General features: G+C 38.0%; 1 protein-coding gene across 7 annotated transcripts in view; it reads left to right on the top strand.

Moving 5' to 3' along the window:
* LOC109328187 (nuclear pore complex protein NUP205-like) overlaps window positions 1–21,110 on the top strand; it is a 47,795-nt gene extending 26,685 nt beyond the window's left edge. For 6 of the 7 annotated variants that reach the window (XM_019561521.1, XM_019561524.1, XM_019561523.1 and 3 more), the window contains 14 exons: window positions 5,402–5,592; window positions 5,673–5,799; window positions 5,903–5,980; window positions 6,509–6,673; window positions 8,510–8,674; window positions 8,754–8,891; window positions 18,036–18,179; window positions 18,265–18,384; window positions 18,496–18,591; window positions 18,709–18,846; window positions 18,965–19,065; window positions 19,911–20,030; window positions 20,233–20,365; window positions 20,867–21,110. In XM_019561521.1, coding sequence (XP_019417066.1) covers window positions 5,402–5,592; window positions 5,673–5,799; window positions 5,903–5,980; window positions 6,509–6,673; window positions 8,510–8,674; window positions 8,754–8,891; window positions 18,036–18,179; window positions 18,265–18,384; window positions 18,496–18,591; window positions 18,709–18,846; window positions 18,965–19,065; window positions 19,911–20,030; window positions 20,233–20,365; window positions 20,867–20,950 — 1,800 coding nt within the window. In that variant the 3' untranslated portion in view covers window positions 20,951–21,110. The remainder of the gene's footprint in view (window positions 1–5,401; window positions 5,593–5,672; window positions 5,800–5,902; window positions 5,981–6,508; window positions 6,674–8,509; window positions 8,675–8,753; window positions 8,892–18,035; window positions 18,180–18,264; window positions 18,385–18,495; window positions 18,592–18,708; window positions 18,847–18,964; window positions 19,066–19,910; window positions 20,031–20,232; window positions 20,366–20,866) is intronic. The other variant, XM_019561519.1, reaches the window with a different exon arrangement.

The following is a 25,932-nucleotide window of genomic DNA, read 5'->3' as shown; positions in this document are numbered from 1 at the left end:
AGCAATAAACGAGGTATTAGTATTCGGAATCGAATTGATTCCGAATCGATTGTGAAATTCCTTCTTCTTTTTGGTAATTCTGTGCCGGTGTTATCACTGGTATCAGAGCACCGATTCCGGTGCCCTGAAAGCCGCTGCCGATTCAACGAAAATTCATGAAGACTCGAAGTATGTCACGTTCCGGAGAGGATTGGGAACAAGAAAGGGAAGAGATGAGAATTAGGTTGGAATTTGCGGAATCCTTAGTGAAGAAGCATGAGGAGCAAATGGTGGAGATGTCCGCGAAGATGGAGCGTTATGGCTTCAACGCCGACGCGGAACACGGCGGCGACCCCGCCAGTTCAGTTCAAGGTGGGATTTGCCAAGACAATGATGAGAGAAGCAGGGAACCCCGCACCAGTGAGAATCGCAGAGGAGAACCATTCCGTAACAGAAGGTTCCGTCGCGGTGGTGAGGTTTCAGGCAGAGAAGAGCTTAGGGGAGAGATTCGTGACGGCAACGAATTCCGCGGAGGAGCTTACGGCGGAAACGAATCCCGTGCCGGTGTTATGAACGGAAACGAATTTCGCAGAGGTGTGCTTCACGACGGAGACGAATTCCAGGGAGGAGCGTGCGACGGAAATGACGTCCACGCCGACGTTCATGACGGAAATGAATTCTGTGGAGGCGTTCCGGGCAGAAGCGAACTCAGAAGGGGGGTTCAGGGCAGAAACGAAGCACGTGGAGGTGCTCAGGGCGGAGATGGTTTCCGTGCCGGTGTTCACAGTGGGAATGAGCCTCGGGGAGGAGCTCCATGTGGCAGAAACGAAGGGAGAGGGGAAACGCAGTGGAGAAATGAATTTGTAAGGGAGGAGAATGAGTTTAGAGGAGGAATTCAAGGAGAAAGGGGTTTTATAAGGGAGGATAACCCTTTTAGGCGGGAAACATGGAGGAAATTGGAGATTCCAATCTTCTCCGGTGATGACGCGTGACGCATATGGATGGACTCACCGACTAGAGAGGTATTTTCAGTTGAAGGAACTTACTGAGGGGGAGAAAATGCAGGCCACAGTTATGGCACTCGAAGGGAAGGCATTGAGTTGGTACCATTGGTGGGAAAAGTGCAACCCGAGGCCGAATTGGGAAGGATTCAAGATCGCAGTGGTTCGAAGATTCCAGCCGTCGATGATTCAGAATCCGTTTGAGCAGTTACTCGCCCTCAAACAAACCGGTTCTGTGGAAGAATTTGTAGAGGAATTTGAGAAGTATGTTGGAGCCTTGAGAACCATTGATCCTGAATTTACAAGGGGCATATTTCTGAATGGGTTGAAGGAAGAGCTTCGAGCTGAGGTAAGATTGTATGAATTACATTCTTTATCTGATATTATACAGAAAGTGCTATTGATTGAACAAAAGAATGTAACCTTGAGTAAGAAGGGCTCGTTTGTGTATACAAGCCAAAATGGGGAAGGTCAACGTAGCATCCCCTACACTAAAACAACAATTGTTGAACCAAAGGCAACATGGGAGAAGAAGGATGACAGCCGTGGGGGAAGCAACACCGTGGGGTCTTTAGGGCCAAATCACATAACGGAGAGTGTAAGGCCAAAAGGAGGGGAGTTCAAGCAACTAACAAGCGCGGAATTACGGGAGAAGCGAGACAAAGGTTTATGTTTCCGGTGTGATGAACCTTACACTAAGGATCATCGTTGCAAAAACCGACAATTTCGAATGATCATTTTGGAGAATGAGGAGGAAGAAGGTGTTAATGAGATAGATATGGGGGAGGAATTGGAAAGGGTCAAGTCGTCACAACTATCCATGTATTCCCTAACCGAACTCACATCTGACAAGTCGTGGAAGGTAGAAGGGGTTCTAAAGGGGAGTCCGGTAGTGATAATGATAGATTGTGGTGCTACTCGCAATTTCATCTCACCCAAATTGGTGGACAGGTTACGGTTGAAGGTGACAGAAACCCAAGCTTATATGGTGGAGGTGGGAGATGGACACATGATCCAGTGTAAAGGAAAATGTGCACAACTTCAGCTGTATATGCAACAGCTAGAAGTGATTCAAGACTTCTACCTATTCGGGTTGAAGGGAGTGGACTTAGTTTTGGGATTGGAAGGGTTAGCCAGTCTGGGAGAAGTAAAGGTTGACTTTGGAAGGATGGAATTAACTCTCAAGAAAGGGGGCTCTGTAATCACCATCATCGGGGATCCTACTTTGACTCGGACCGAACTTGCTTATGGTACCTTCATGCAAGTGTTGCTAAAAGAGGGGGAACCGTCAGCTGCTATACGGAACAAGTTCCTTGAGTTTCCACTTGAGGACAAGTTAATTCTTCTAGGGGAGGGTATTGATAGGGTTAGGCCAGAGCCAAAGCCTAATATTGAAAATGTATATAGAAGGGGAAATAGGAAAGTTGTTAAAAGATTCCAAAAATACCCCTAGTAGTTAGTTGTTAGTTAGGCTATAAATAAAGAGCTAGTTTTAGAGAAGTTTAGCTTTGAAAGTATTGAGTAGGAGAGGATTTGATTCAGGGAATCAACCTTGTAGTGTGTAATTGATTCAGGGAATCAATTAGGGTTCTTCATTGTATTCTTCTAATCTTGCAATCAATAAAGAGGTATTAGTATCCGGAATTCAATTGATTCCAGATCAATCTTGTTTGAATCTTCTTCTTTTGTGCAATTCTTTTACCGGTGTTATCACATGTAGTCGTCAACTTCGTACAATTGCTCAAGGTTCTAGCTCCATCTCTGAATATATAACAAAATTCAAGGTCATTGCTGATTCTCTTATCTCCATTGGTAGTCTTATTTCGGCTGTTAAGCACGTTGACTGTATATTGGGTGTTTTAAACGAGGAGTTTCAATTTGTTGTTACGTTGTTGAAAGTCAAGTTATTCCACCATCCATCAATGATCTAGAACAATTTCTCTTAACTTCGAATCACTTCTATTGAAGAATCACCAAAAGTTTGTTTCATATGCACTTTCAGCCAACGTTGCAACTGCGCCTTACAACTGCAATCTCCAGTTTCAGTGTTTCAGTGTCTACACCTGTGACCTTTCCTTCAATGCATTCACAAATTAGATTGCTTCCTTGTCCTCATCTAGACTATGTGCCATACCATACATATGGTGTTTATGGTGGTCGTCAAGGGCATCATGTGGCCGCTTCACATGTGGTGGACGTTTTGCAAGGTGCTCCAATGATTATATTTGTGGCTGTTGTAATCGTCACGGTAATGACGTGGCATGGTGTTAATATACACCATATGATCATACAATTGGCTCACTATGCTCATGCTCCTTGGGTGGACTAGCACACCACCATGCACCCTATGGTTCACAGTACCACGACAACCAAGAATGCTATGAATGCCAGCACTAATGTCATTGATAACAAACATTCAGTCTGGTTTCCAGATTCTGAAGCCACTAATCTCACCTTCAATCCTTTTTCACTTTTGCATGAACCAATTGAGCATGTCGGACTAGAGAACATTTACATGGGTAATGGTGTTAAATATCTAATAACTTGTAGTGGGAATACTTATTTTAATTCCCTTATGCATCCTATTGTTCCACTGTCTTTACAAAGTCTTCTAGTTTCTACAATTGCCAAAAACCTCATTAGTGTCTCTCAAGTTTGCTAAGGATAATTCCTGTCACTTTGAATTTCATCCTAATGAATGTTTTGTGAAACCATGGGATTCTAATCAAGTTCTTCTTAAGAGACCTCTCACTCAAGATGTTCTATATGCATTTCACAATCTTCTTCCCATGGCTTCATCTCTCTAGGCATCACATAGATTTTTTGTTAATTTTCTAACCTCTCTAGGCATCACGTAGATTTTTTGTCCTCACACGCATCACCAGCAAGGTACAGTTGAAAGGAAACACATGCATATAGTGGCAACATGCCTTTTCCCCAGTGGTTAAACCTATTACTATTAGGATTCTCCTCTCTCTGGCTATCACTTATGGTTGGATATTAAGCTGCTAGATGTCAACAATGAGTTTCTAGCTGGTTTTCAGAATGTGACAAAGGCATTGTGTACAAACTCCACGAAGCTCTGTATGGCATGAAACAAGTCCATAGAAAGTTGTTTGAAAGGTTAAAAAATACTCTTTTGCACCTTGTATTAGAGTATATTGATATTGTGAAGTCAGTTGTGAGCTAAGTAGACTTTAGGATATATGGTTTTGAAGATTTCTGACTTGATCCTGGTTTGTATGGAATTAAAAGTGGTAGGTGGTACAGAACTATGAAATAAGCAGAAGAACTAATGGAACTGTGCATATTTATTGAAAGAAACATGAAAACATGACTAGAACTAGTAACATGTGAATCTTGAACGTTGGATGTGGCTGCATCATTGTGAATCTTTAACATGTAAAATTCAATTGTGGTATGATGCAGTTGCGTCAGTCACCACATCTGCAATATTGCAGCCACATTACGTGATGTAGTCCGCATTTTAAGTCACTGGTGTAGCTAGCCACATGAGCATCTCTATAGATAGATACTCCCCATCGTAACCTTAACTTTTCTATAATTAGAAAAAATGTAACCGATTCAGTTACAATCTCTCTCTCTCTCTGTTAGATATTTTCTTTACTGGCTCATCTTCTTATCCAGTTCATCACCTTAAAAGTTGGGTTCCATAGAAAAAAAGAAGCAAGCATCTATCTGATAGGAGCCTTGCCTTAGCATCACAAGAACTGATTTGGATTGAATCATTGCTCTTGGAACTTACATTTCCTCATCAAGCACCCCTTATTCTATGTGATAATATAACTACAGTGGCTATGTTCATAATCCTGTTCTTCATAATAGGACTAAACACATTGACTTGGATCTGTTTTTGGCCAGAGACAGAATCCAAACAAAAGCTTTGTATTTAAAGCACATTCCATCTGAATTTTAGACTGCTGATGTTCTGACTAAACCCTTGGCTACTTCCAGATTCCTTTCTCTCAGAAGGTAGCTCAAACTGGTTGATTCAACATCTCTGACTGGCCACCCTTAGTTTCAGGGGGTGTATTAGAGAATAAGAGTTAGTTAGGAAATGTAAGACAAAAACAGTTAGGCTAAACCATAACTCTTTCTGTTAGTTAATAGAAGGTAGTTTACTGAGCAGGTCTTATAATAGTAGCTTAGCTAGCACAACTCCTAGGCTTATATATATATATATATATATATACACACACACACATGCACACAACCCCTCTGATCAATCAATTTAATAGAAAATAATCAACTCCAGTTTCTTGTTCTTTTTTCTGTTTTACCTCTCTTTTTAGTCTAATTTCTCTATTTCTCAGAGTCTTCGACTATGAAAATCCTGTTGTTTAATATTCAAACTCTCCACTTATTTCTTGCTCATATTAAGATACCTGGAATTTCCACAGGTAGCATTGACATGCATGGCTAAACTACGAGATGAAAGGTTTTTGTTCCCTGGCAGCCTGAGTTCTGATAATATCACGTGCCTGGATCTCATTGTGGTGAAGCAATTATCCAATGGTGCTTGTCTGACCATATTATTTAAGCTTATTATGGCAATTCTTAGAAATGAATCTTCAGAAGCTCTTCGGAGACGGTATGTTTTAATGTTCAATAACTGATGCTGGCTGTATAGTTTTATGCTGTTTTGGTTAACTTTTGCATCTATCTGTACAGTCAATATGCCTTGCTTCTTAGCTATTTCCAGTATTGTCAAAATGTGGTTGATCCAGATGTTCCAACCACAGTGCTTCAATTCTTGCTGCTCAGTGAACAAGATAATGACTATATTGATCTGCCAAAGGTGTAGTTTCTTGAATTTTATGCAAACAATTTGCATTATCAATAATTTAATCTAGTACCAGATTAAATTCAGATTAATGCATTCTTTATCCTGACTCCCTCAGATTGACAAAGAACAGGCAGAATTAGCTCGTGCAAATTTTTCTACTTTAAGGAAAGAGGCTCAAAGCATCTTGGATTTGGTTATTTGTTACTCTCACTTTTTTATATGCATTATTTTTCAGCTTGCATTTATTTTTTCTTCAATTAATGTGCCTGTGGCTTATGGGGTGAAAAGGTGGTCCTGCTACTGAGTTTTGAAAAGTATAGGTTTTCTTTTATAAACATTGCCTTTGGTTGGGGGTGTTTGGGGTGGGGGATAGGACATGGAAATTGTAAAAAAAGTTGCCTGCCATGTTTTGTACTATTGGGTGGGAGTCTCATCACTAGTGCACTGGGCCACATTTTTTTATGTCTTGTACTGCTCCCTACTAGCAGTGATATGCATGCCAAGTATTTCTTCTATTCTGATTAGACTACAAATATATCAACAGTGTATTGATTCCATTTTATCCTCTAGATATTATGGTATGTCATGTTGCTTCTATACGTCATAAATGTCATGCTTCAGTCTTTTTTTAGTTAGATTTTCAGATTCTCTTGTGTTCATTCTTATTTTTGATGAATATTCTGACAAACTATTTACCGCTTCAATCTTTATGAAATTGTAGGTCATAAAAGATGCAACCCATGGCAGTGAACCGGGAAAGACAATATCACTTTATGTTCTTGATGCATTGATCTGTATAGATCATGAGCGTTATTTCTTGAACCAGCTTCAAAGTAGGGGCTTTTTAAGGTCATGCTTTACAGCCATAAGCAGTGTTTCAAATCAGGTGTTTGTTCTATTGACCATAATCAGTCTCTTTACTTTGGGACCTCCACATATATATATAAGAGGGGATCCACTTACTCCATGAGGAAGTTAAAAAAACGTACTCCACATCTTAGCCATCCATTCTATGAAAATCTAATGATTCACATGATTTGAATTAGTCAGTAGATCCGAACCATTAGTTTTTCATAGAATGAATGGCTAATATATGGAGTAGATTTTTTAACTTACTCCTTGAGTAAGTGGGTCCCCCTTTATATATATATTGTGGTTTAAATTATTTTATCTTTTTTTAGTTTGGTTCTGATGGTTTCATTGTGCATTTTCAATTTCTTGAAGTAATTTATTTATTTGATGTTTAAGCTAAAATTTATTTTACATTCTGTCTTTTATAATCAATAGAGAATGTTACTTAAGGCCACTGGGTTCATTAATTCATTGAATCTTGTAGAGGTAAGCTTTTAATATTTTTTTGTGTCTTCCTAATAAGTTTTAGTTTAAGTTAAATACATTGTGCATTATTGTTATATATTAAGTTATATTCTTAGAGGTACATAACTTTCATATAAGTCGATGTCTGGTGAGTATATAGAGTGTAAGTTTAGCAACAGACAAACAAACCCTACTGTAGAGATGAAAATCGGAGATCATACTATTAGAACATATGAAAGTATCTTATAATATCAAACTATATTTTAGAGAATATCTATTATCTAGATAATACTTAGATATAGAGAAATTTTTTCATATTAGATAATTATATCTTAGATTTGTTTAGAGCATGTTAGAAGATTTCTTAGGTTATATATTACTTTATTTTATCTTTTATGATTTTTTTCTTCAATTAATTAGTGTTGAGTCTTTATATAGGATCTTCTTTCTAATTAAGTGGCAATGTATCTCGATATGTTTGGTCCTCATATTCATACCCTTTGCCAATTATGAGAAAGGAATGTTGACTTTTTCCGCCCCTTTGTGGCCCATTAGGATATTGCTATTTCTGACATGTTGTTGGTGGGGGTGATCCCTCATGGTTGTGTTCGATTACCTTCAGTTGTGTATCTTGAGTTAATAGAGAATAAGGCTTAATCACCTATATGAAGCTTATGACACATTATTGGTTCGTTGAGTTGCACCTACATGTTGGTGAGAAATGAATGGAAATCAGCTTACATAAATGACAGTTACTCGCCTTTAAGAGAATTTAGGGGTTGTTGATCAGCATTGAGGTAGTATTGCTTAAAGCAAGTGTAATATTGAGTGCAACTAGTGCTGTGTAAATGTGTTCGAATAAGATTATGCATTTGGCCTTTTATAGAAAAAAGAATATGCATTTAGCTTCCATACGGTGTAAAGCTCTAGTTCTTTTTAACTGGGTATCATTTACAATCATGTTGAGGGATTAGGTAGATTTTGCTACATTGATATCTCCCATTCCTTCTTGTTTGTGTTCTGTTTTCTTATTCTCGTATATTTGTCAGATAATTTCTTATCCTTCTTTCCAAGTTGTATTCTCTTCAGCTTAATAATTTAGCTTAATAATTTATTTCTTTTATATAATAACAATAATAGTAATAGTAGTGGTAGTAGTGACAATGGCAGCAGGAGTTATCATAATAATAATAGTGATGCCAAGGGTCCCAGCAATGTATATCAAACTTACATTACATTAGAGTTCTTTCCTTCGTAGATTTATTCAATATTTATCATTATTGACAGTGAAATTGAGGAGCTCATGTTTCCAGCACAAATCAAACGTGTTAGCCTTGATGTTTATATTCATCAAACATACCTTTCTCATCGATATGATGATACTGATTTCTTTGTTTGGTTCAAGGATGGTGGTCTTTCACTGGACTCATTGCAGAGAGCATGTACCTTTGAGGCTGAACTTGCATTACTACTAAGAATTAGTCACAAATATGAGAAATCAGGAGCACAGGTACTATTTTCTATGGGTATACTGGAGCATCTTTCTTCAGGAAGGATAATCAGTTCACAGGTGAGGGAGTATTTTCCTAGTTTGCACCACACATCCTTTTTATTTCAGTTAATCCTTACTGAAGCTAAAGAATCTACAGGGAGGTTTAAGGAGGGTTGAGACGAGACTTAGAAGAGATATGGCTACCGACATTGATAGACAACGAATGATTGTAACTCCCATTTTGAGATTAGTCTTTTCGTTAACTTCCTTGGTTGATACATCAGAGTTTCTGGAGGTTGGTTTTTGTTTTTCTTTTACAAGTTTTTAAAAATGGTTTCACCTATTATGTTTTCCTGCTCCCACTAGAATCGTTTTATCAGATTCCCTATTGGTTTTATGCTTCATTAAATTAGTGGTCACAGCCCTTCAGAGCATTACCCTTGGTATGCAGCTCATGAATGTCTCCTTGCAGAGGTAGAAATAAAAGTAACTTCCTAAAGGAAATAGCAACCTTTTCCATGTTAACAATTTTTGTTGTATTCTAGGTTTTTTTTTTAAATTTCCATCATTTAATTTCAATCTTTAAGGACCTTGTCGTTTTAAATATTTGTTCATCACCTTTTAACACGACAACCAAATAGACAGTGTAAGAGTCTATTTGTGAGTTTAGTTCTGGAAGGGAAAGGAAAAGCTTCAAAGCCATGAAATACACTTGTGAGAAGGTTCTGAACCCTTTCCTTTTCCTTCCCGTCTAAAAACAACTCAGCATGTGGTGGTTAGGAAGTTAGCTTGTGCTGGTATAAATACCAAGATGCTTCTGTATCCAACTAATACATTCTATTATCAGAAGATAATAAAAAGAAACACATAAGAGGTAAAAAAGGAAAACAAATTGTTTATTAAAAGTAGAAGAAAATAAAGATGCAGTAGAATATATTCTACCACAATTTCCCATGATTACAAAAGATGTCCTTTCCTTTCTCACTCACTCCTATATAACGGTAAAGTCACTCTTAATATTGTAACTCCCTTTGTTCAAAAGAATCTTCTCTCATTTCCTCATCAGCATAAGCTTTATATCCCCTTTTCGCCCCTTCTAGAATACACCTTCCAAATCATTGACCAGTTATGGTTCTATCACTGCCTTCTCCTATAGCAGCAGTCTTGTCCTCAAGACTGAATTTAGTAAACTGACTTTTCATAGAATAAATATCCTCTCATATTGCATTCTCTGTGGACTGCCCTTTCCATTGCACTAATACTTGTTGCAGAGTTTCTCCCCTCTTATTAATTTGTCTTGATGCAAGAACTATTGCAGGTTCTAATTCTTCTCTTTGTTCTCCATCCATACTCATTGACAACTCAGTTTCAATTTTGTAGCCCCCCACATCTTTCTTGAGTATGGATACATGAAATACTGGATGGATTCGTGATGTCTCTCGTAACTTCAATTTATAAGCCACTGCTCCTACACGTTCAACGACTTGAAAAGGTCCATAGTACCTGGCAGCTAACTTTGGCTTGATTCAAGTAACCACAAAACCTTGCCTATGAGGTCGGAGTTTTAGAAAGACCCATTCTCCCACTTCAAAACTCCTTTCTTACCTCTTTGAATCTCCTTGTTTCAATTGATGCAACGCTTCATTACCATCCATGAGCTCTCTATGAACAACTTCTACCAGAGTTTCACCCTGCACGAAACAATTTAAAAGAGGAGGCTTCCGCCCATGATTTAAAAGAGGAGGCTCCTGCATCTATCTTGGTCCTAGCCTAATTACCTGGTAGTCCAAAAAGCAGAACAAAATTTCCAGGTCAAGCATAGAGGTTGAATATAGGAGTCTAGCTTTGGCTGCTCAAGAGCTAATGTGGGTTGAGTCTCGTTTACAAGAGATCAAGTTTTCATATTCAACTCCTATCATATTGTGTGACAATTTGAATACTGTTGCCATGTCACATAACTGTGTTCTTCATAATAGAACCAAGCACATTGAGCTTGATCTATACTTTGTACGTGATAAGATTCAAAACAAGACTTTGCTTATTGGTCATGTGCCTTCTGATCTTCAAACTACTAATGTCTTTATCAAGCCTCTTTCTAGTGATAAATTCACTAACTCCAGGAAGTAGCTTCAAGTTAGAGATTACTCTAGTCTGGTCAAGCATCCTCAACACCCTCAAATTCAGGGGGGTATATTAGAATATACTTAGTTTTAAATTTGTTTTTGTTTATATTAAAGTGTGGTAAAGGTTGTGACTGGCTTCACTATGCTGAGCTGTCAAACCTTATATAAATCCTCCTTCCCTCCTTTTGTAACTGATTTAGATTGAATAACAATATTGTGTTTCAGTTTCATCTTCTTCTTGCTTTCTCTCTCTCTCTCTTTCTCTCTCTAAACGGTTACTCTTATACACCATAACTCTCAACTGCTTTTCTGATTATTGGTGCATTGGATGAAATTTGTTCCCACACTTGAAACAAAGCCATCTTTGTCTACGATCAACAATTTCATTGTAGGATAAATGATGAATCCTTCTATCTCTTGGGTCATTCCCCCTCCCATCTCCTTCATAATTTTTGTTGAGCCTTGCATTATTAGTAGGGCCAAGGCTTCCTCCTCTACTGGAATTTACTAACCCATGGCACTCTTTCTATCCATGAATATGAACCCAATCTAACCCAAGGCTGCTTTTATGGTTGAAGCCATAATTGGGCCTATAAAATTGTTGAGACCCATTTTCCACACCACGTTCCTTCTTCCCAAATATTAATATTTGGTAATGTGAGAAGAAGAGAGAGAGAAGTGTAGAGAAGAATGGAGAAGAAGAGTTTCAGAAGAAGGTGAAGTCGTGAGAGAGAGAGAGAGAAACAGAGAGAAAGGGAAAGTAGAAAAGTAAAAGTGAGAGAGAGAATATTAATTCTTTCCTTTTATTTAATATTCTGAAAAGTGAATACAAAAGGAGCAAGAGCCCTTTACTTATAGTAAACCAGTAAACAAACTGATTATGAATCTAGTCATAAAGATGGACCAGATTCATTGAAAGAATAAAAGAAGTCAGATACACTTTAACTAAAACAGTTAAAGGAACTACTCTAATATTCCCCCTTAAATTCAAAGCTACGGTGATCTTTGTTGAGCAGTATATAGATCAGTGATGTGAAGCTTGTCCCGAAGAAGAGTAAAACGAGAAGTGGATAGAGGCTTGGTCAGAATATCCGCAACCTGATGCTCAGACGGCACGTGCTCAACAAGTAACTGTTTGTTGATGACTCTTTCTCTTACCCAAAAGAGATCAAGTTCAATGTGTTTAGTTCTTGAGTGCAACACTGGATTTCTGGAAAGTAGAACGGTGCTCATATTATCACAATAAACCACTGGAATAGAACTCTTAAATTGTAACTCCTGAAGAAGACTTTGAATCCAGATCATCTCACTAGCAGCAATAGTTAAGCTACGATATTCGGCTTCAGCTGTGGATCGAGCAACCCATTCTTGCTTCTTTGACCACCAAGAGACCAAATTAGGACCTAGATAAACACATGCCCCTGAAGTAGATTTTCTATCATCAGGATCAGAAGCCCAATCAGCATCGCAGTAGGTATAGAGAGGAAGAGGATGATGAGGAGATGCTGGTTTTAAAAGTAGGCCATGAGTGATAGTTCCTTGAAGATATCGCAGAATACGTTTTAGAGCTTTCCAATGTTCTTCTTGAGGTTGAGAAAGAAACTGACAAACCTTATTGATACTATAGGAGATCTCTGGTCTCGTAATGGTGATATACTGTAGAGCGCCAGCAAGGGATCGATATACTTTTCCGTCTTCCAAGAAATTGCTCCCATGTTCAGTAAGCTTGCAACCCCCAACCATAGGAGTAGGCAGACTTTTCATATCATCCATATGAAATTTCTGGAGTAAGTCTTTGATATACTTGGATTGAGTAAGAAGAAGAGACCCATGTGGAAGTTTCTGAATTTCAATGCCCAAAAAATAATCTAAAGCTCCAAGATCTTTTAGGGCAAAAGCAAGATTCATCTTCTCAATGAGTTGTTTGATCAAAGTAGGAGAGGTACCCGTGATGATAATATCGTCAACATAACATAGCACAAACAGTTTGTGTGAAGAGGTAGTCAAGAGAAAAAGAGAGTGATCACACCTACATTTTCGGAACCCAAAGGATAAGAGTGTTCCTGCTAATTTGTCAAACCAGGCCCGGGGAGCTTGCTTAAGACCATAAATGGCTTTATGCAGTTTGCAAACTAAAGTGTTATCCGAAGTCTTGAATCCTTCTGGTTGTTGCATGTAAACCACCTCCTCAAGAACTCCATTCAAAAAGGCATTATTAACATCAATTTGTTGAACATCCTATCCATAGGTTAGAGCCAGGGTTAGCACAACTCGCACAGAAACAGATCTTACAACAGGAGAGAATGTTTCATTGTAGTCAAACCCCGGTTTTTGATGAAACCCTTTAGCAACCAACCTAGCTTTGTATTTATTAATAGTACCATCAGGGTTTTCTTTGACCTTAAACACCCATTTGCACCCAATAGCTTCTCTATTATCAGGTAGGGGAACCAAACTCCAAGTGTCATTTTTCATTAGAGCCTCAAACTCTACTTCCATAGCTCTTCGCCACTCAGGAAGGGACAAGGCAACCTTGGCTGATTTTGGTTCAATATAGGCCGTGAGGGCACTTGGAGTAGACAAGACTCTAGACTGAGCAGTTTTTGACCGAGTGAGCATAGGATGAGAGTTAACAGGAAAAACCTAACTAGGAATAGGATCCAAGGAAGAAAACTGAGACTGGGTAGGATTAGAGGACAAGGTCGGATCGGATGTAGTATCTAAAATGGAGGAACGAGACGGACTACTTGAAGGAGAAGAAGGAGATACCACTGTAAGAGGTATACACACACTACTATTAGACTGATCTTTGGGTACGGAAGGAAGAGAGAGAGGAAACTTGGTTTCATTAAAAATAATATCACGTGAAATGTACATTTAACCCGTAGAGGAGAGACATTTATATCCCTTGTGATGTGAAGAATACCCTAAAAAGGTACACTCAACTGACCTATATTGAAGTTTGTGCTTATTGTATGGTCTTAAACATGGAAAACATGAACAACCAAAGACTTTCAAAAAGGTATAGTCAGGAGAGGTTTTGTATAGACACATGTAAGGCACATTACCCTTAATGGACTGACTGGGTAGTCTATTAATGAGATAAACAGCAGTGTCAAAAGCATACTCCCAATAAGTCAAAGGAAGAGAAGCTTGGGCAAGCAATGTTAGCCCAATCTCTACAATATGCCGATGTTTCCTTTCAATAACACCATTTTGATGATGAGTATAAGGACAAATAACTCTGTGATGAATACCAAGAGTGCTTAGAAGAGAAGCAAATGGACGAAACTCCCCACCCCAATCAGTCTGAACAGATTTCAAAAATCCCTTAAATTGAACACCAATCATAGTATGAAATTGTTTGAAAAGAGTAAGAGCTTCAGACTTTTGTTGAAGAAGAAACATCCAAGTATATCTAGTGCAAGAATCAACAATAGACATAATATTTGTATCCGGAAGTCGACATAACCGGAGCTGGCCCCCAAAGATCAACAAACACTAACTCAAAGGGAGTGGAATAAACCGTATGTGAGGATTGTGAAGGTAAACGATGTGACTTACCTAGAGCACAAGCATGACAAAAATCAATAGTACTTTTATTTATGAGAGGAAGTTTACAATGTTTCAAAATATGTTGTACAACTTCTTTATGTGGGTGCCCTAAACGAGAATGCCATAGCAAATACAAGTTTTCATTTCTAGAAAGTGTATGACTAGAAGAAACAGAAAAATTACAACTCGAAGTCATATTGGGCCTAGTGGAAAACGAACTGGACAAGGTGGACGGAAACTGAAGATTGGTGAAGACATACAACCCTTCAGGACCAAGAGTTCCTTCTAGAAGTAAGGTTCCATCAACCTGAGATTTCACACAACAATAGTGAGAATGAAACTCAAAATAAACAGCATTATCTCTGGCAAATTGACTAACACTAACAAGGTTTTTGGTTATAGAAGGAACCAGAAGTAAATTTTTAAGAGTGAGGACACGAGACGGATCATAAGGAGAGTTAAACTCAGAGTCCCCAATACCTGTAATAGGAGCACCAGAACCATTACCCATAAAAATACTGTCTGATCCAGGAAGTCCAGCAGAGTGCATCAAATTAGAAGAATCTGAGGTAATATGATGTGTAGCTCCAGAATCAGGGTACCATAATTGGGAATTGTATGCTTGTGGTTCAACCGTAACCGGAAGATGATGAGGGCTAGGCTGTCCTTGTGTAGGATGGAATGAATCAGCATACGAATGAGCCGGGGACATAGGTGCTGGTCCCAAAACAGAATTTTGATGAAAACCGACATGAGCCATAGGAGGAGTATTATTGTTATAATGTCGTATAGGCTGATGCTGAAATTGGGAATGAGCAAAGGAACGCACAACAGGAGCAGAAACCGGTGGCGCATAATGTGCAGAAATCAGTGGAGCATACTGTGCAGAAAATGGTGGAGCAAACTGAGCAGAAGAAGGAGACAATTGTGACTGCATTACCAAATCAAACCTGTACTAGCATTGCAAAGCCTCATGACCAGCCTTATAGCAAAGTTGACAGTGAACAGAGCCACTTCTACCATGTCCAAACCGACCTCCTCTGCCACGGCCAAAGTAGCTACCACGACCTCTACCAGGGGGAGGAACAACAGGGTGATACATTTGGGCTGTCTCTGCAGATTCTGTCCCAACTTAAGTAGAAAAACCAGATTTGTCATTGTACAAGTTGTGCCGAGACTGATTTGGCCAGCAGCAGAGAACTGGGAAGACGAACGAGCAACATTCACAGAAAACACTTCTTGTGTCGACGGATGAATACGCTCAAGATAAGTCTCATGAACCATTAACAAAGATTCAAGTTGAATAAACGTACATACCTCTGCTCTATTGTTGATTGAAGTGACAAACGCCTCATATTCAGAGGGAAGACCTTCAAGAATCAAGCGAACTTGTTCTCGGCCAGAAATGATTTCACCAACAGCAGCTAGGGAGTGAATCAGTGCCTTAACCCGAGACACAAACTCAGTCACGGTCTGAGTTCCTTTCTTGATGGTGCGAAGCTCCGAGAGAAGAAGTTGACTCCGAGCACGGATCAAAGAGTCAAAAAACGTGTGAATCTCATCCCAAATCTGCCACGCGTGTCGGAGCCCTAATACACGGGATTGAACCGATTCCGATAGAGACTGAAGGAGCCACGAGACAAGATGCTGGTCTTGCTCCTCCCATTGAAGGAAGGCTGGATTTATTCGCCCAAACTCACGGTCATCTTCAGAAAGAAATCGAAGAGGAACTTGAGGATTAACTACATACCTTTCCAACCGATGTGAAGCAAGAACTGCTTCAACTTGTTGCTTCCATATGAAATAATTCTTTTCGGAGAGCTTGGCGGAGATTACCTGAGAAAACGTCACTGCTGACGGCGGAACAGCGGCGGTAGGGCGAGGAGAGAGAGACGGTGGTATTGACTCCGACGGAAAATCCATGGTAGTTTCGGATCTATAAGCTCATGATACCATATTAATATTTGGTAATGTGAGAAGAAGAGAGAGAGAAGTGTAGAGAAGAATGGAGAAGAAGAGTTTGAGAAGAAGGTGAAGTCGTGAGAGAAAGAGAGAAACAGAGAGAAAGGGAAAGTAGAAAAGTAAAAGTGAGAGAGAGAATATTAATTCTTTCCTCTTATTTAATATTCTGAATTGTTAATACAAAAGGAGCAAGAGCCCTTTACTTATAGTAAACCAGTAAACTAACTGATTATGAATCTAGTCATAAAGATGGACCAGATTCATTGAAAGAATAAAAGAAGTCAGATACACTTTAACTAAAACAGTTACAAAACAGTTAAAGGAACTACTCTAATACCAAATGAGCTAAATTCCAAACGACTACCCTAAAACTCTATCTCTATTGCTCTTTACCACATTCATCATACGAGATCTTGAAATTGGCCCCAAAGCCCTTATGCTTCGGATTCGTCCCCGAATATTCTCTTTCATCCCCTGGATGAAATATCCAAAAAATTGCTCATCTGGTAACCTCTTAATTTGCTCTATGAGCTTCTTAAAATTTTCTATATACTCACCCACATCTCCCTCTTGACGGAGAGATGCTAATTGTTCGAAAATATTGCCCTCTCCAATACCTCCATATCTATCCTTCAACTCTCTCTTGAGTTGTTCCCACGACATCCCTTCGTCTTGGTCGAGTAGCGAGTTGAAAAAATGTATGGTGAGTCCCTCCATATAGAGTTGGGCCAAACTAATTCTTACCTTGAGACTAGTATCCTGAATTTTGAAATACACCTCCGCACTTGAGATCCATCCAGTAGTATCATCGCCGTGAAACATTCACAACTCTACTTTCTTTACCGATTGTCGAAACTCCTCAAGGGCTTCTGCCTGCAGCTTCTTAAGGGATCCAAAGGTTCCAAAAATTGCCACTTCATGTGATTGTCACGACTCAGAGCGGCCATGTTCTTCTCCAAGCTCGCTTCCATTTTCACTTGAGATTCTGCCATTGTGATTTTGAGGTTTTTGAGTTCATTTTTGAAACTCGCCATCCTTGCTTACATGTCTACAGCTTTTCCTGAGTTCTTCTTTGGTGGCATTTAAAGAAAGATCAACACCTTATGTCTTGAACTTTGTCACATTCAAACGTCTCCAAAAAGAATCTGGTAGGTTGCACCAGTTTGATATGTTCTAGTATCGGAAGATCATAAAAAGAAACACATAAAGAGGGAAAAAAAGGAAAACAAATTGTTTATTGAAAGTAGAAGAAAATAAAGATGCTCCTACAGCGAATGAGACGTTCTCCGTCCTATCAATTTCCCATCATTACAAAAGATGCCTCTTCCTTTCTCTCTCACTCCTATATAACGGTGAAGTCACTCTTAATATTCTACTCCTTTGTGCAAAAGAATCTTCTCTCACTTCCGCATCAGCATAAGCTTTATATCCCTTTTCTGCCCCTTCTGGAATACACCTTCCAAATTTTGGGCCCATGGCTTAACTCGTCAATGAGTTGACCTCTCTCCACATCTATGGTTCTATCACCAACTCAGTTAATCAATAACAGAATTTTACAAAATTTGGTTCTATCCCTTTTCTGCCCCTTCTATCACCAACTCTGTTTACTTCTCTCTGATTCTATTTATTATGGATAGCTATTGCAATTCTTAAAACTTCCTCTATTTTTTTCTTCTAATTGTCTTTGGTATCCAAAAGGATAGGAATGAAAACTTGATTTTGTTGCATTGATGAAAACTTGATTTTGTTGCATTGATGAAAATTTTGATTATGCCGCTGCCTTTTGTTTTTTTATATAGATGAAGAATAAAATTGTCCGTGAAATAATTGATTTTGTCAAAGGGCATCAACCACTCTTAGACCATATTCTCCGTGTTGACATCGCTGAAGCAGATGACTTGAGAATGGAGCAGATCAATCTAGTTGTTGGCATTCTTAGCAAGGTAACAATTGAACTAAGTCATTTCTCTGGATTCAATCTTTGTTTGATAAATTTTTATGTATTTAAATGCTTTGGTTGCTATATAGATTTGGCCATATGAACAAAGCAGCGAGTATGGTTTTGTTCAAGGGCTGTTTGGCATGATGCATGCTCTTTTCTCTCGTGACTTGAAGGTTTCTAGTTTTGCTCAATCAATATCACCTAAGGTGAGTTTGCAATTTTTTAATTGATGTTTTAAGCTATGAACTGAATCATTCTTGAATTATGCATACATAATGATCCTAATCACTTATTCATATTGCCAAATGACTGATCAGAATCAGAGGAATTCAGAACTACAGATGTTTAAGTTATGCTTCAGCCTGAGTTCTTACTTATATTTTCTGGTCACAAAGAAATCACTGAGATTGCAGGTATATTATTTATAAAAAGGGCAGTTGCTAATGGTTTGAATCTCTTTTCCCGTCATCTAGATTTCTTTCCTTGTTTGATAAACAGAAAAGTTGAATTTGCTTGTATTATGCTTTCAGTATTCAGATGCCACCTCCAGTTACCCGACTTCCGTTGAAATTCAACAACCCACATTGAGCTTGCTTAATTCCCTTCTCACTTCTGTTACAACTGCACTTGAAAGGGCTTCTGAGGAGAAATCTCTACTACTGAATAAGGTGAAAAATGGAAAAGAAATTATTCCTGTAGCTTCTCCTTTCTTCCTTGATTTACAGTTTTGATTGTATATTGTTGATGCCTATTGCATAAGCAAACATCAAACATGTGGTTTTGCAGATAAGAGACATAAATGAATTGTCAAGGCAAGAGGTGGATGAAATCATCAATATGTGTGTGCAGCAAGACTATGTTCCATCTTCAGACAACATACATAAAAGGTTAATCACAATGCCTGGAATTCTGAAATTTGAACATATGCCTGATGCTAAAAGAAATCTGCAAACTGAAAATGTTATTGGCAAATTAAATATTAAAATAAGAATTCTTAAGTTCTTGTGATATTAAAATAAGGATTCTTTAATTTCTTTAAACTCAGTATAATATGAGACTGGTCTTGATTTTTTTGAAATGTGATACAAAAGGCAAACGTAATAGATGCATTTATACTGTTGACTAGAATCTTGGTCCTAAATGAACTACAAGTAAATACATCAGAGAATAACAATAAAAAATACATACTAAGAGTTATGTAAGAATGTTCTAAGATATAGAAAATATATAGATACTTTTTTGATATACCAGTTTATGGATTTTTTTATACAAGAAACAATTCGGTTTGGGTTTTAGAACTTTCTTTATGGTTTCAGACGTTCAGTTATATTATATAGAAAGCACAAGCACTTTTGTTTTCCGAAGTGTCTTGGCATTGCACACCTTTCTAACACCAGTACTTGTTTGACTCATGTCGTCGACTCTTTCTCAAGTGTCCAATTAAAAATATATTTTATCGTCTGTCACTTTCTTGTTTGACTCATGAGGCTCTGACCTAGTGAGATTTGGAGAGGATAGATGGAAATGGCTTGTCTAGAAAAAATTCATGTATAAAATTAAAAATAGTAGATGACGAGTTGAAAAATAGTGGGATTTGGAGATGATAGATGGAAACAGGCCCAAACATCATGCTCCTAGGTGCTCACACATATTAGTTATATGTTATTCGGTTTGTGAAATTTGTAATACCTATGATATGCCATTTGTGTTTTTTAAAACATCTGTTTTATAGGAGATACATTGCAATGGTAGAAATGTGTCAAGTTGTTGCTAGTTGGGATCAGCAAATCATTTTGTTACTACCTCTCTCTGAACATGTGCTGAATATCATCCTCATTCATCTTCAAGAGAGGTAATTCATATATTTATGATTCTGTTATTGAAAATGTTATCGTATATAGAAAAAAAAATCCAGATACAATCTCATGTTCTTGAGAACATTTTATCTTCAGTGTTTCCATTAGATGTATCCTTTTAGTTGATACTTGATTATAGATGCCATTGGGGTTGGCATTTAATGTATTCCGTTTGGCTAATTTTGCAATTTTTGGCAGCTGTGTTGCATCTGATTCTACTTTGACCACAAAAACAATTACATACGGTGCGAAGTATAATCCGGAACAGGACATCGCGTTTTTATGTGGAAAGTTAGTTCCAGCCCTTGAACGACTCGAGTTACTGAGTGAGGTATGAGTCTCATAATATGGCCTCCATTCAAGAAAATGAACGAGTTTCATTTGTAATTTATCTACATCATTGTTATGTATTTAGTAGGAAACAAGTTTTCCTTCCATGAATAATATTAGCATGGATGTAAATTTATGCCCAGGACTGGAAAATGCTCATGTTCTCAGCTTTTACTAGGCTTTGTGTGTCTAAATCCTTATCTTCCAGTGAATCCTCCTCTTAAGCTCTTACTAACATAGATTAGCTTAGTTTTGATTATGTTTAATTTGATTTATAAAATTAATTGGAACTTGTGTAATTGGTACTAATGCTTAACTCTACCATGTATTAAGGGGTTCTGCTATCTTTTGTTTTTCCTGAGCAATGACTTGCTTTAGTTTACTCAGTAAATTGATGGCAAGACATATTTTAGTGTTTGTCGATGGTTTTGCTATCTGTTTTATACTCCTGATATCTTAACTTTATCCCCAACCCTTACATGATGGTTGCTTGTTTTTTCAGGACAAAATTGGGCGCAATCTCAAAGTATTCAACAGATTAGTAACTTCTGCTAAAGATGTAGCTATTCAAAAGTTGGTTTTGTAGATATATCAAATTATCCGCACACATCCAAATTTTTTCCTTTTATTAACTGCTTGTGTTGTAAAATGTATCAACTGTATTTAGTTTTGCCCGATTGACTTCAATCTGTAAGATGTGCTCTTTAATGAGTTCTCGAGCTAGACTTGTTTGATGGGTGATATTATATCTTATTTAATCATGGTATATGTAAGTAGAAGTTTATGCACAATATTATATTACCTATCAAATCGTTGCAAAGGTATGAAAGTGCGGTTGCCATCAAGTGAAATTAGTAGTATGGAAATCTAAACCTTTCCCTTTGCTGATGCTGCGTTTTACTCATTTATTTCACAGTTAAGGGATTTATTCTTCATTATCAAGTAAATCATGATAACGGAAAGTTAATAGGTTAATAGTACTGACTAACGGGATAGAAAAAGAAGATAATTTAATTCCTTGCTTGCCAAGTCTTGATCCAGGTTAATTTCGTCATATAAAATTTTCTTGCCCAATGTGGGGCTCAGAGATCATAACAAGGGAGGGTGAATTGGAAATGGTCAAAATGCACTTTTGGGTCTTAATTATTACAATTTTTTCTTGCATGAAAGTTTTGTAGTTCTTCCATTGCCTGTCAAAGCCCAAATGAGTGTCAGGCTTAGGATTAAACTATAAGGATATTATTTAAGCTGTGTTTTATTAGTCCAGGTTTGGCCGGACCACATCATGACTGGTTTACCTGGTTGGGTTTGGGTCAGCATAACAAAAAGTGGATAAGACTTGAATATTTGATAGCGCTTCACATTTAGAAACTCTGTTGATGATGGTTATCTTTGTTATTCACCCCACCATAATATTCATATCACATATACCTCTTGTATTTTTGAAGTGGCTCTGATACCATACTGGTCGGCAGCACCTACCATAGTAACACAAATAATTGTCACCAATTGGCTGATTTTATATAATGTTACCATAATAGGTAGGAATGTAGAATGGATCTAAAGTTATTAGAGATCACATGTCAAATTGAAACTTAGTTTCAATTTATAACATGTGTTTTGGTTTAGTTCTAAGTCTCTAATTGTTAAACAAATAGAGGTTTGTTTTTGTTACTGATTAAGTTCAGTAACTATTTTCTAGTTAGTTATAGGGGGTGAGTGGTTCATCACCTCCCTTTTAGCTTCTGTTCTGATTCCTATAAATAGGGATCCTCTTTGTTGATATCAATTCAATAAAATTATAATTCAGAATCTTAATTCTGTTAAAGCATATCCTCTCTATATTCTTTTATTATCTTTTTACATGGTATCAATCACTTTAATGGCCACCACCACCGATCATTCCTCTCCTCCATCACATGCTTCTGCCCCTCTTATTAGGGCTCTTTCCCCCTTTCTCTCTTCCTATCCCACAAACCAAGCTCAGTGATAATAACTATCTCACCTGGAGTCAATTCATGATTGTCGTCCTCAAATCCAACAAGGCAATTAAGTTCATTCACCATACTGAAATTCCCCCAGATTCCTCTCAGAGTATGATAGAAATTAACACCACATCAATCCAAGCTTCCTTAGTTGGGAAGAACAAGACCAAACAATCTTTTCTTGGATCCTCAACTCCATTTCAGAATCTTTACAACCACATGTTATTTGGTTGCACATCTTTCAGTCCAATTTGGGATGAACTACATGCCTTCTGCAATAATCACACTAAAGCAAAAAGCAGACAACTTCGAGCTCAACTACGCACCATATCTCAAGGATCTCACACCATCTCTGATTACATTTACAGAATCAAGGTCATTTCTGATTCTCTAGCCTCTATAGGTACTCCTATTTCCATAGTTGAACACATAGATTGCATTCTTGATGGTCTTGGAGAAGAATTTCAACCTGTGATTACAGCGGTTGAAAGCTAGATTGAGACTCCATCTGTCAATGACCTAGAGCGTTTCTTATTCACTTTTGAATCAAGACTTCTCAAAAACAAGAACAAGGCCATTTCTGATGCCTTATTTGCCAACATAGCAACAACTCCATCTTCAACTCAATCCCCTAATTTCGTTTCTGATCCTGGACACTTTCCTCCTCCTTATGCTCAACCAAGGTCTCCTTCTCATAATAGATATGACTCTATACCTCAATCTTTCAGCAATGGACCACGTGGTGGACATTCTGCAAGAAGAAATGGAAAATTTTCCCGAGGAAGTAGACCTTCAGGGAGGTTTGTTAGTTCATTCTTTTGTACCTATTGCAACCGTCCAGGTCATGACATCTCCTGGTGCTACTATGCTAATCATGACTTACCAAATCCCTATCTCTATCATCCATATCCATCTCAATTCCCACCCACACCACCTCCCCCCAACTTACCTCAGGAACTCAAGACCTAACCGAAACACACATTCCTTTAAACTTCTCAACCAATTCACTAGCTATAATCCTCCTTACCCCTCTAACCCTTACTCCTCATATTATCCAACCTCTAGCTACAATCCTAGAAACCCATTTCCTCAATATGCCACAAATCCTAACCCCAATTACACTCATAACAAAAACCCACCATATGCAATTAATGTCACCACCGATGACTTTGAAACCAGACACCCTATCTGGTTTCCAGAATCTGGTACTACAAATCACATCACTTCTGACCCTTCCCTTGTTCATAATCCAATTGAGCAATTTGGCCCAGAATACTTGTATATGGGTAATGGTACTAAAGCTCATATCTCTTACAATGACACTACTTCTTTTGTCTCTCCTATCAATTCACACTTTTCCCTTTCTTTACAAAATTTACTTCTAGTTCCCACCATAATGAAAAATTTAATCAGTGTTTCACAATTTGCTAAGGATAATGCTTGCTATTTTGAATTCCATCCTAATGAATGTTTTTTTTAAAACACGTGGTTCTAACATTATCCTCCTCAAATGGTCTCTCACCTCATAGGGCTTATATGCATTCCAGAGTCTTTTTTCTAAGAAGTCAACCATTTATGCATCCACCTCAAGTCCAGATGCAAAGATCCAACCCACAGTTTTAGCTAGTTCTAGTTCTAAGTCTAATTCCTCTTTTGTTTTGTGGCATTGTCACTTAGGACATGCACATACTCCTGTTGTAAAAACTATTTTGTCTCATTGTAACATCACTCAGTCAAACAAAGCAGAATCTATTTTTGCAATGCTTGTTGTTATGGTAAATCACATAGAGTTCTTTCACCTATATCTACTAGTACCTACTCTAATACCTTTGATTTACTTTATCTTAACTTGTGGGGTCCTACACCTATCCTATCCGAATATGGGTTCAAGTATTATTTGTCCATTGTGGATGCCAAAACTAGACACGCCTGGATATATCTCCTAAAACAAAAATCTGAAATTATCACTATCTTCAAACATTTCCTTAAAATAGTGCATACCTAATTCAACAAAATAGTTAAGGTTGTCCAAACTGATTGAGGGGGTGAATTCAGACCCTTTAGTTCTTATCTATCCAGCTTGGGCATCAATAACCGTTAATCTTGCCCTCACACTCATCACCAGCAGGGTACAGTAGAACGCAAACATAGGCACATTGTTGAAACTAGATTGACCATGTTAGCCCATGCTAGTTTGCTCTTATCCTTCTGAGAATATGCCTTCACCCCTACTCTTAATCACAAATCAGCATTTTTTGTTTTGTTTGGCACTAACCCTGATTATACTGCCCTAAGAATTTTTGGGTGTGCCTGTTTCCCATTACTTAGACCCTATAACACGCACAAACTTGATTACATATCCACTGAGTGCACCTTTCTGGGATATTCATCAACCCATAAGGGATACAAATGTTTGTCTAAGGATGACAGGTTGTATATCTCAAAGGATGTAACCTTCAATGAAACTATGTTCCCCTTCAAAACAGTAACCCAAACCACAACGTCAACCTCAAACCCACATAAGGACTACACCTCTTCATCTACCACCATTCACCATTTACCTCAACCATCTTATACACCTTCCACTGTTGCACCTCTCAGTCATCTCCAAATAACCTCACACAATAGTTATCCTCATCTAACCCAGATTCTCCTAATCCTATTTCACCACCAATGGATAGCAATCCAACAAACTCATATGAATCTTCACCTGTTTCTACCTCATCCTCTTTACCTATCCTAACTATTCCAACCTCCTCTCACCCTATGACAACTAGGTCAAAAGTTGGAATCAACAAATCCATCCTTCCCAACCTTTCCAACTTATTTCTTATTCATATTGAACCCTCGACCCTAAAAGAAGCCTTACTTGATCTTATCTGGCATAATGCTATGCAAGAAGAGTATAATGTTCTTCTTAAATTGGAACTTGGTCCCTGGTTCCTTTGCCACCAAACAAAAAGGCCATTGGGTGCAAATGGGTTTTTCAAATTAAAGAAAATCCTGATGGTTCCATCAACAAATACAAAGCTAGACTTGTGGCCAAGGGTTTTCATCAACAACAAGGTATTAAATAGAATAAAATATACTCACTTGTAGTCAAACTTGTTAATATTCGAATTATCCTCACTCTAGTTGTTACCTATGGATGGACTATTCAACAACTTGACATAAACAATGTGTTTCTGAATGGGTTCCTTCATGAGGAGTTATACATAAATCAACCCACTGGTTTTCAGAATGGTGACAAGACTATTGTCTGCAAACTACCCAAAGCTATCTATGGCCTCAAACAAGCCCCTAGACAGTGGTTTGAACAACTAAAAGGTACCCTCATTTAGTTGGGATTTCAGAACAGTAGATGTGACAACTCATTGTTCATTTCCATCACAAGTACCCATCAAACATTCATCTTAGTCTATGTTGATGACATTATTGTCATTGGGTCATCTAGTTCAAAGATTTCTCAACTAATTGACAACCTCAACTCCACATTTGCTCTAAAAAAGATGGGGAACTTAGACTATTTTCTGGGCATTGAGGTCAAACATTTACCAAATGGATCCTTATGTCTATCACAAAC

Source organism: Lupinus angustifolius, chromosome LG15 (genome assembly GCF_001865875.1).
Source record: "Lupinus angustifolius cultivar Tanjil chromosome LG15, LupAngTanjil_v1.0, whole genome shotgun sequence".
Taxonomy (NCBI): domain Eukaryota; kingdom Viridiplantae; phylum Streptophyta; class Magnoliopsida; order Fabales; family Fabaceae; genus Lupinus; species Lupinus angustifolius.
The sequence above is the reverse complement of the archived record's forward strand: the minus strand, read 5'-3'. Positions and strand labels throughout refer to the sequence as shown.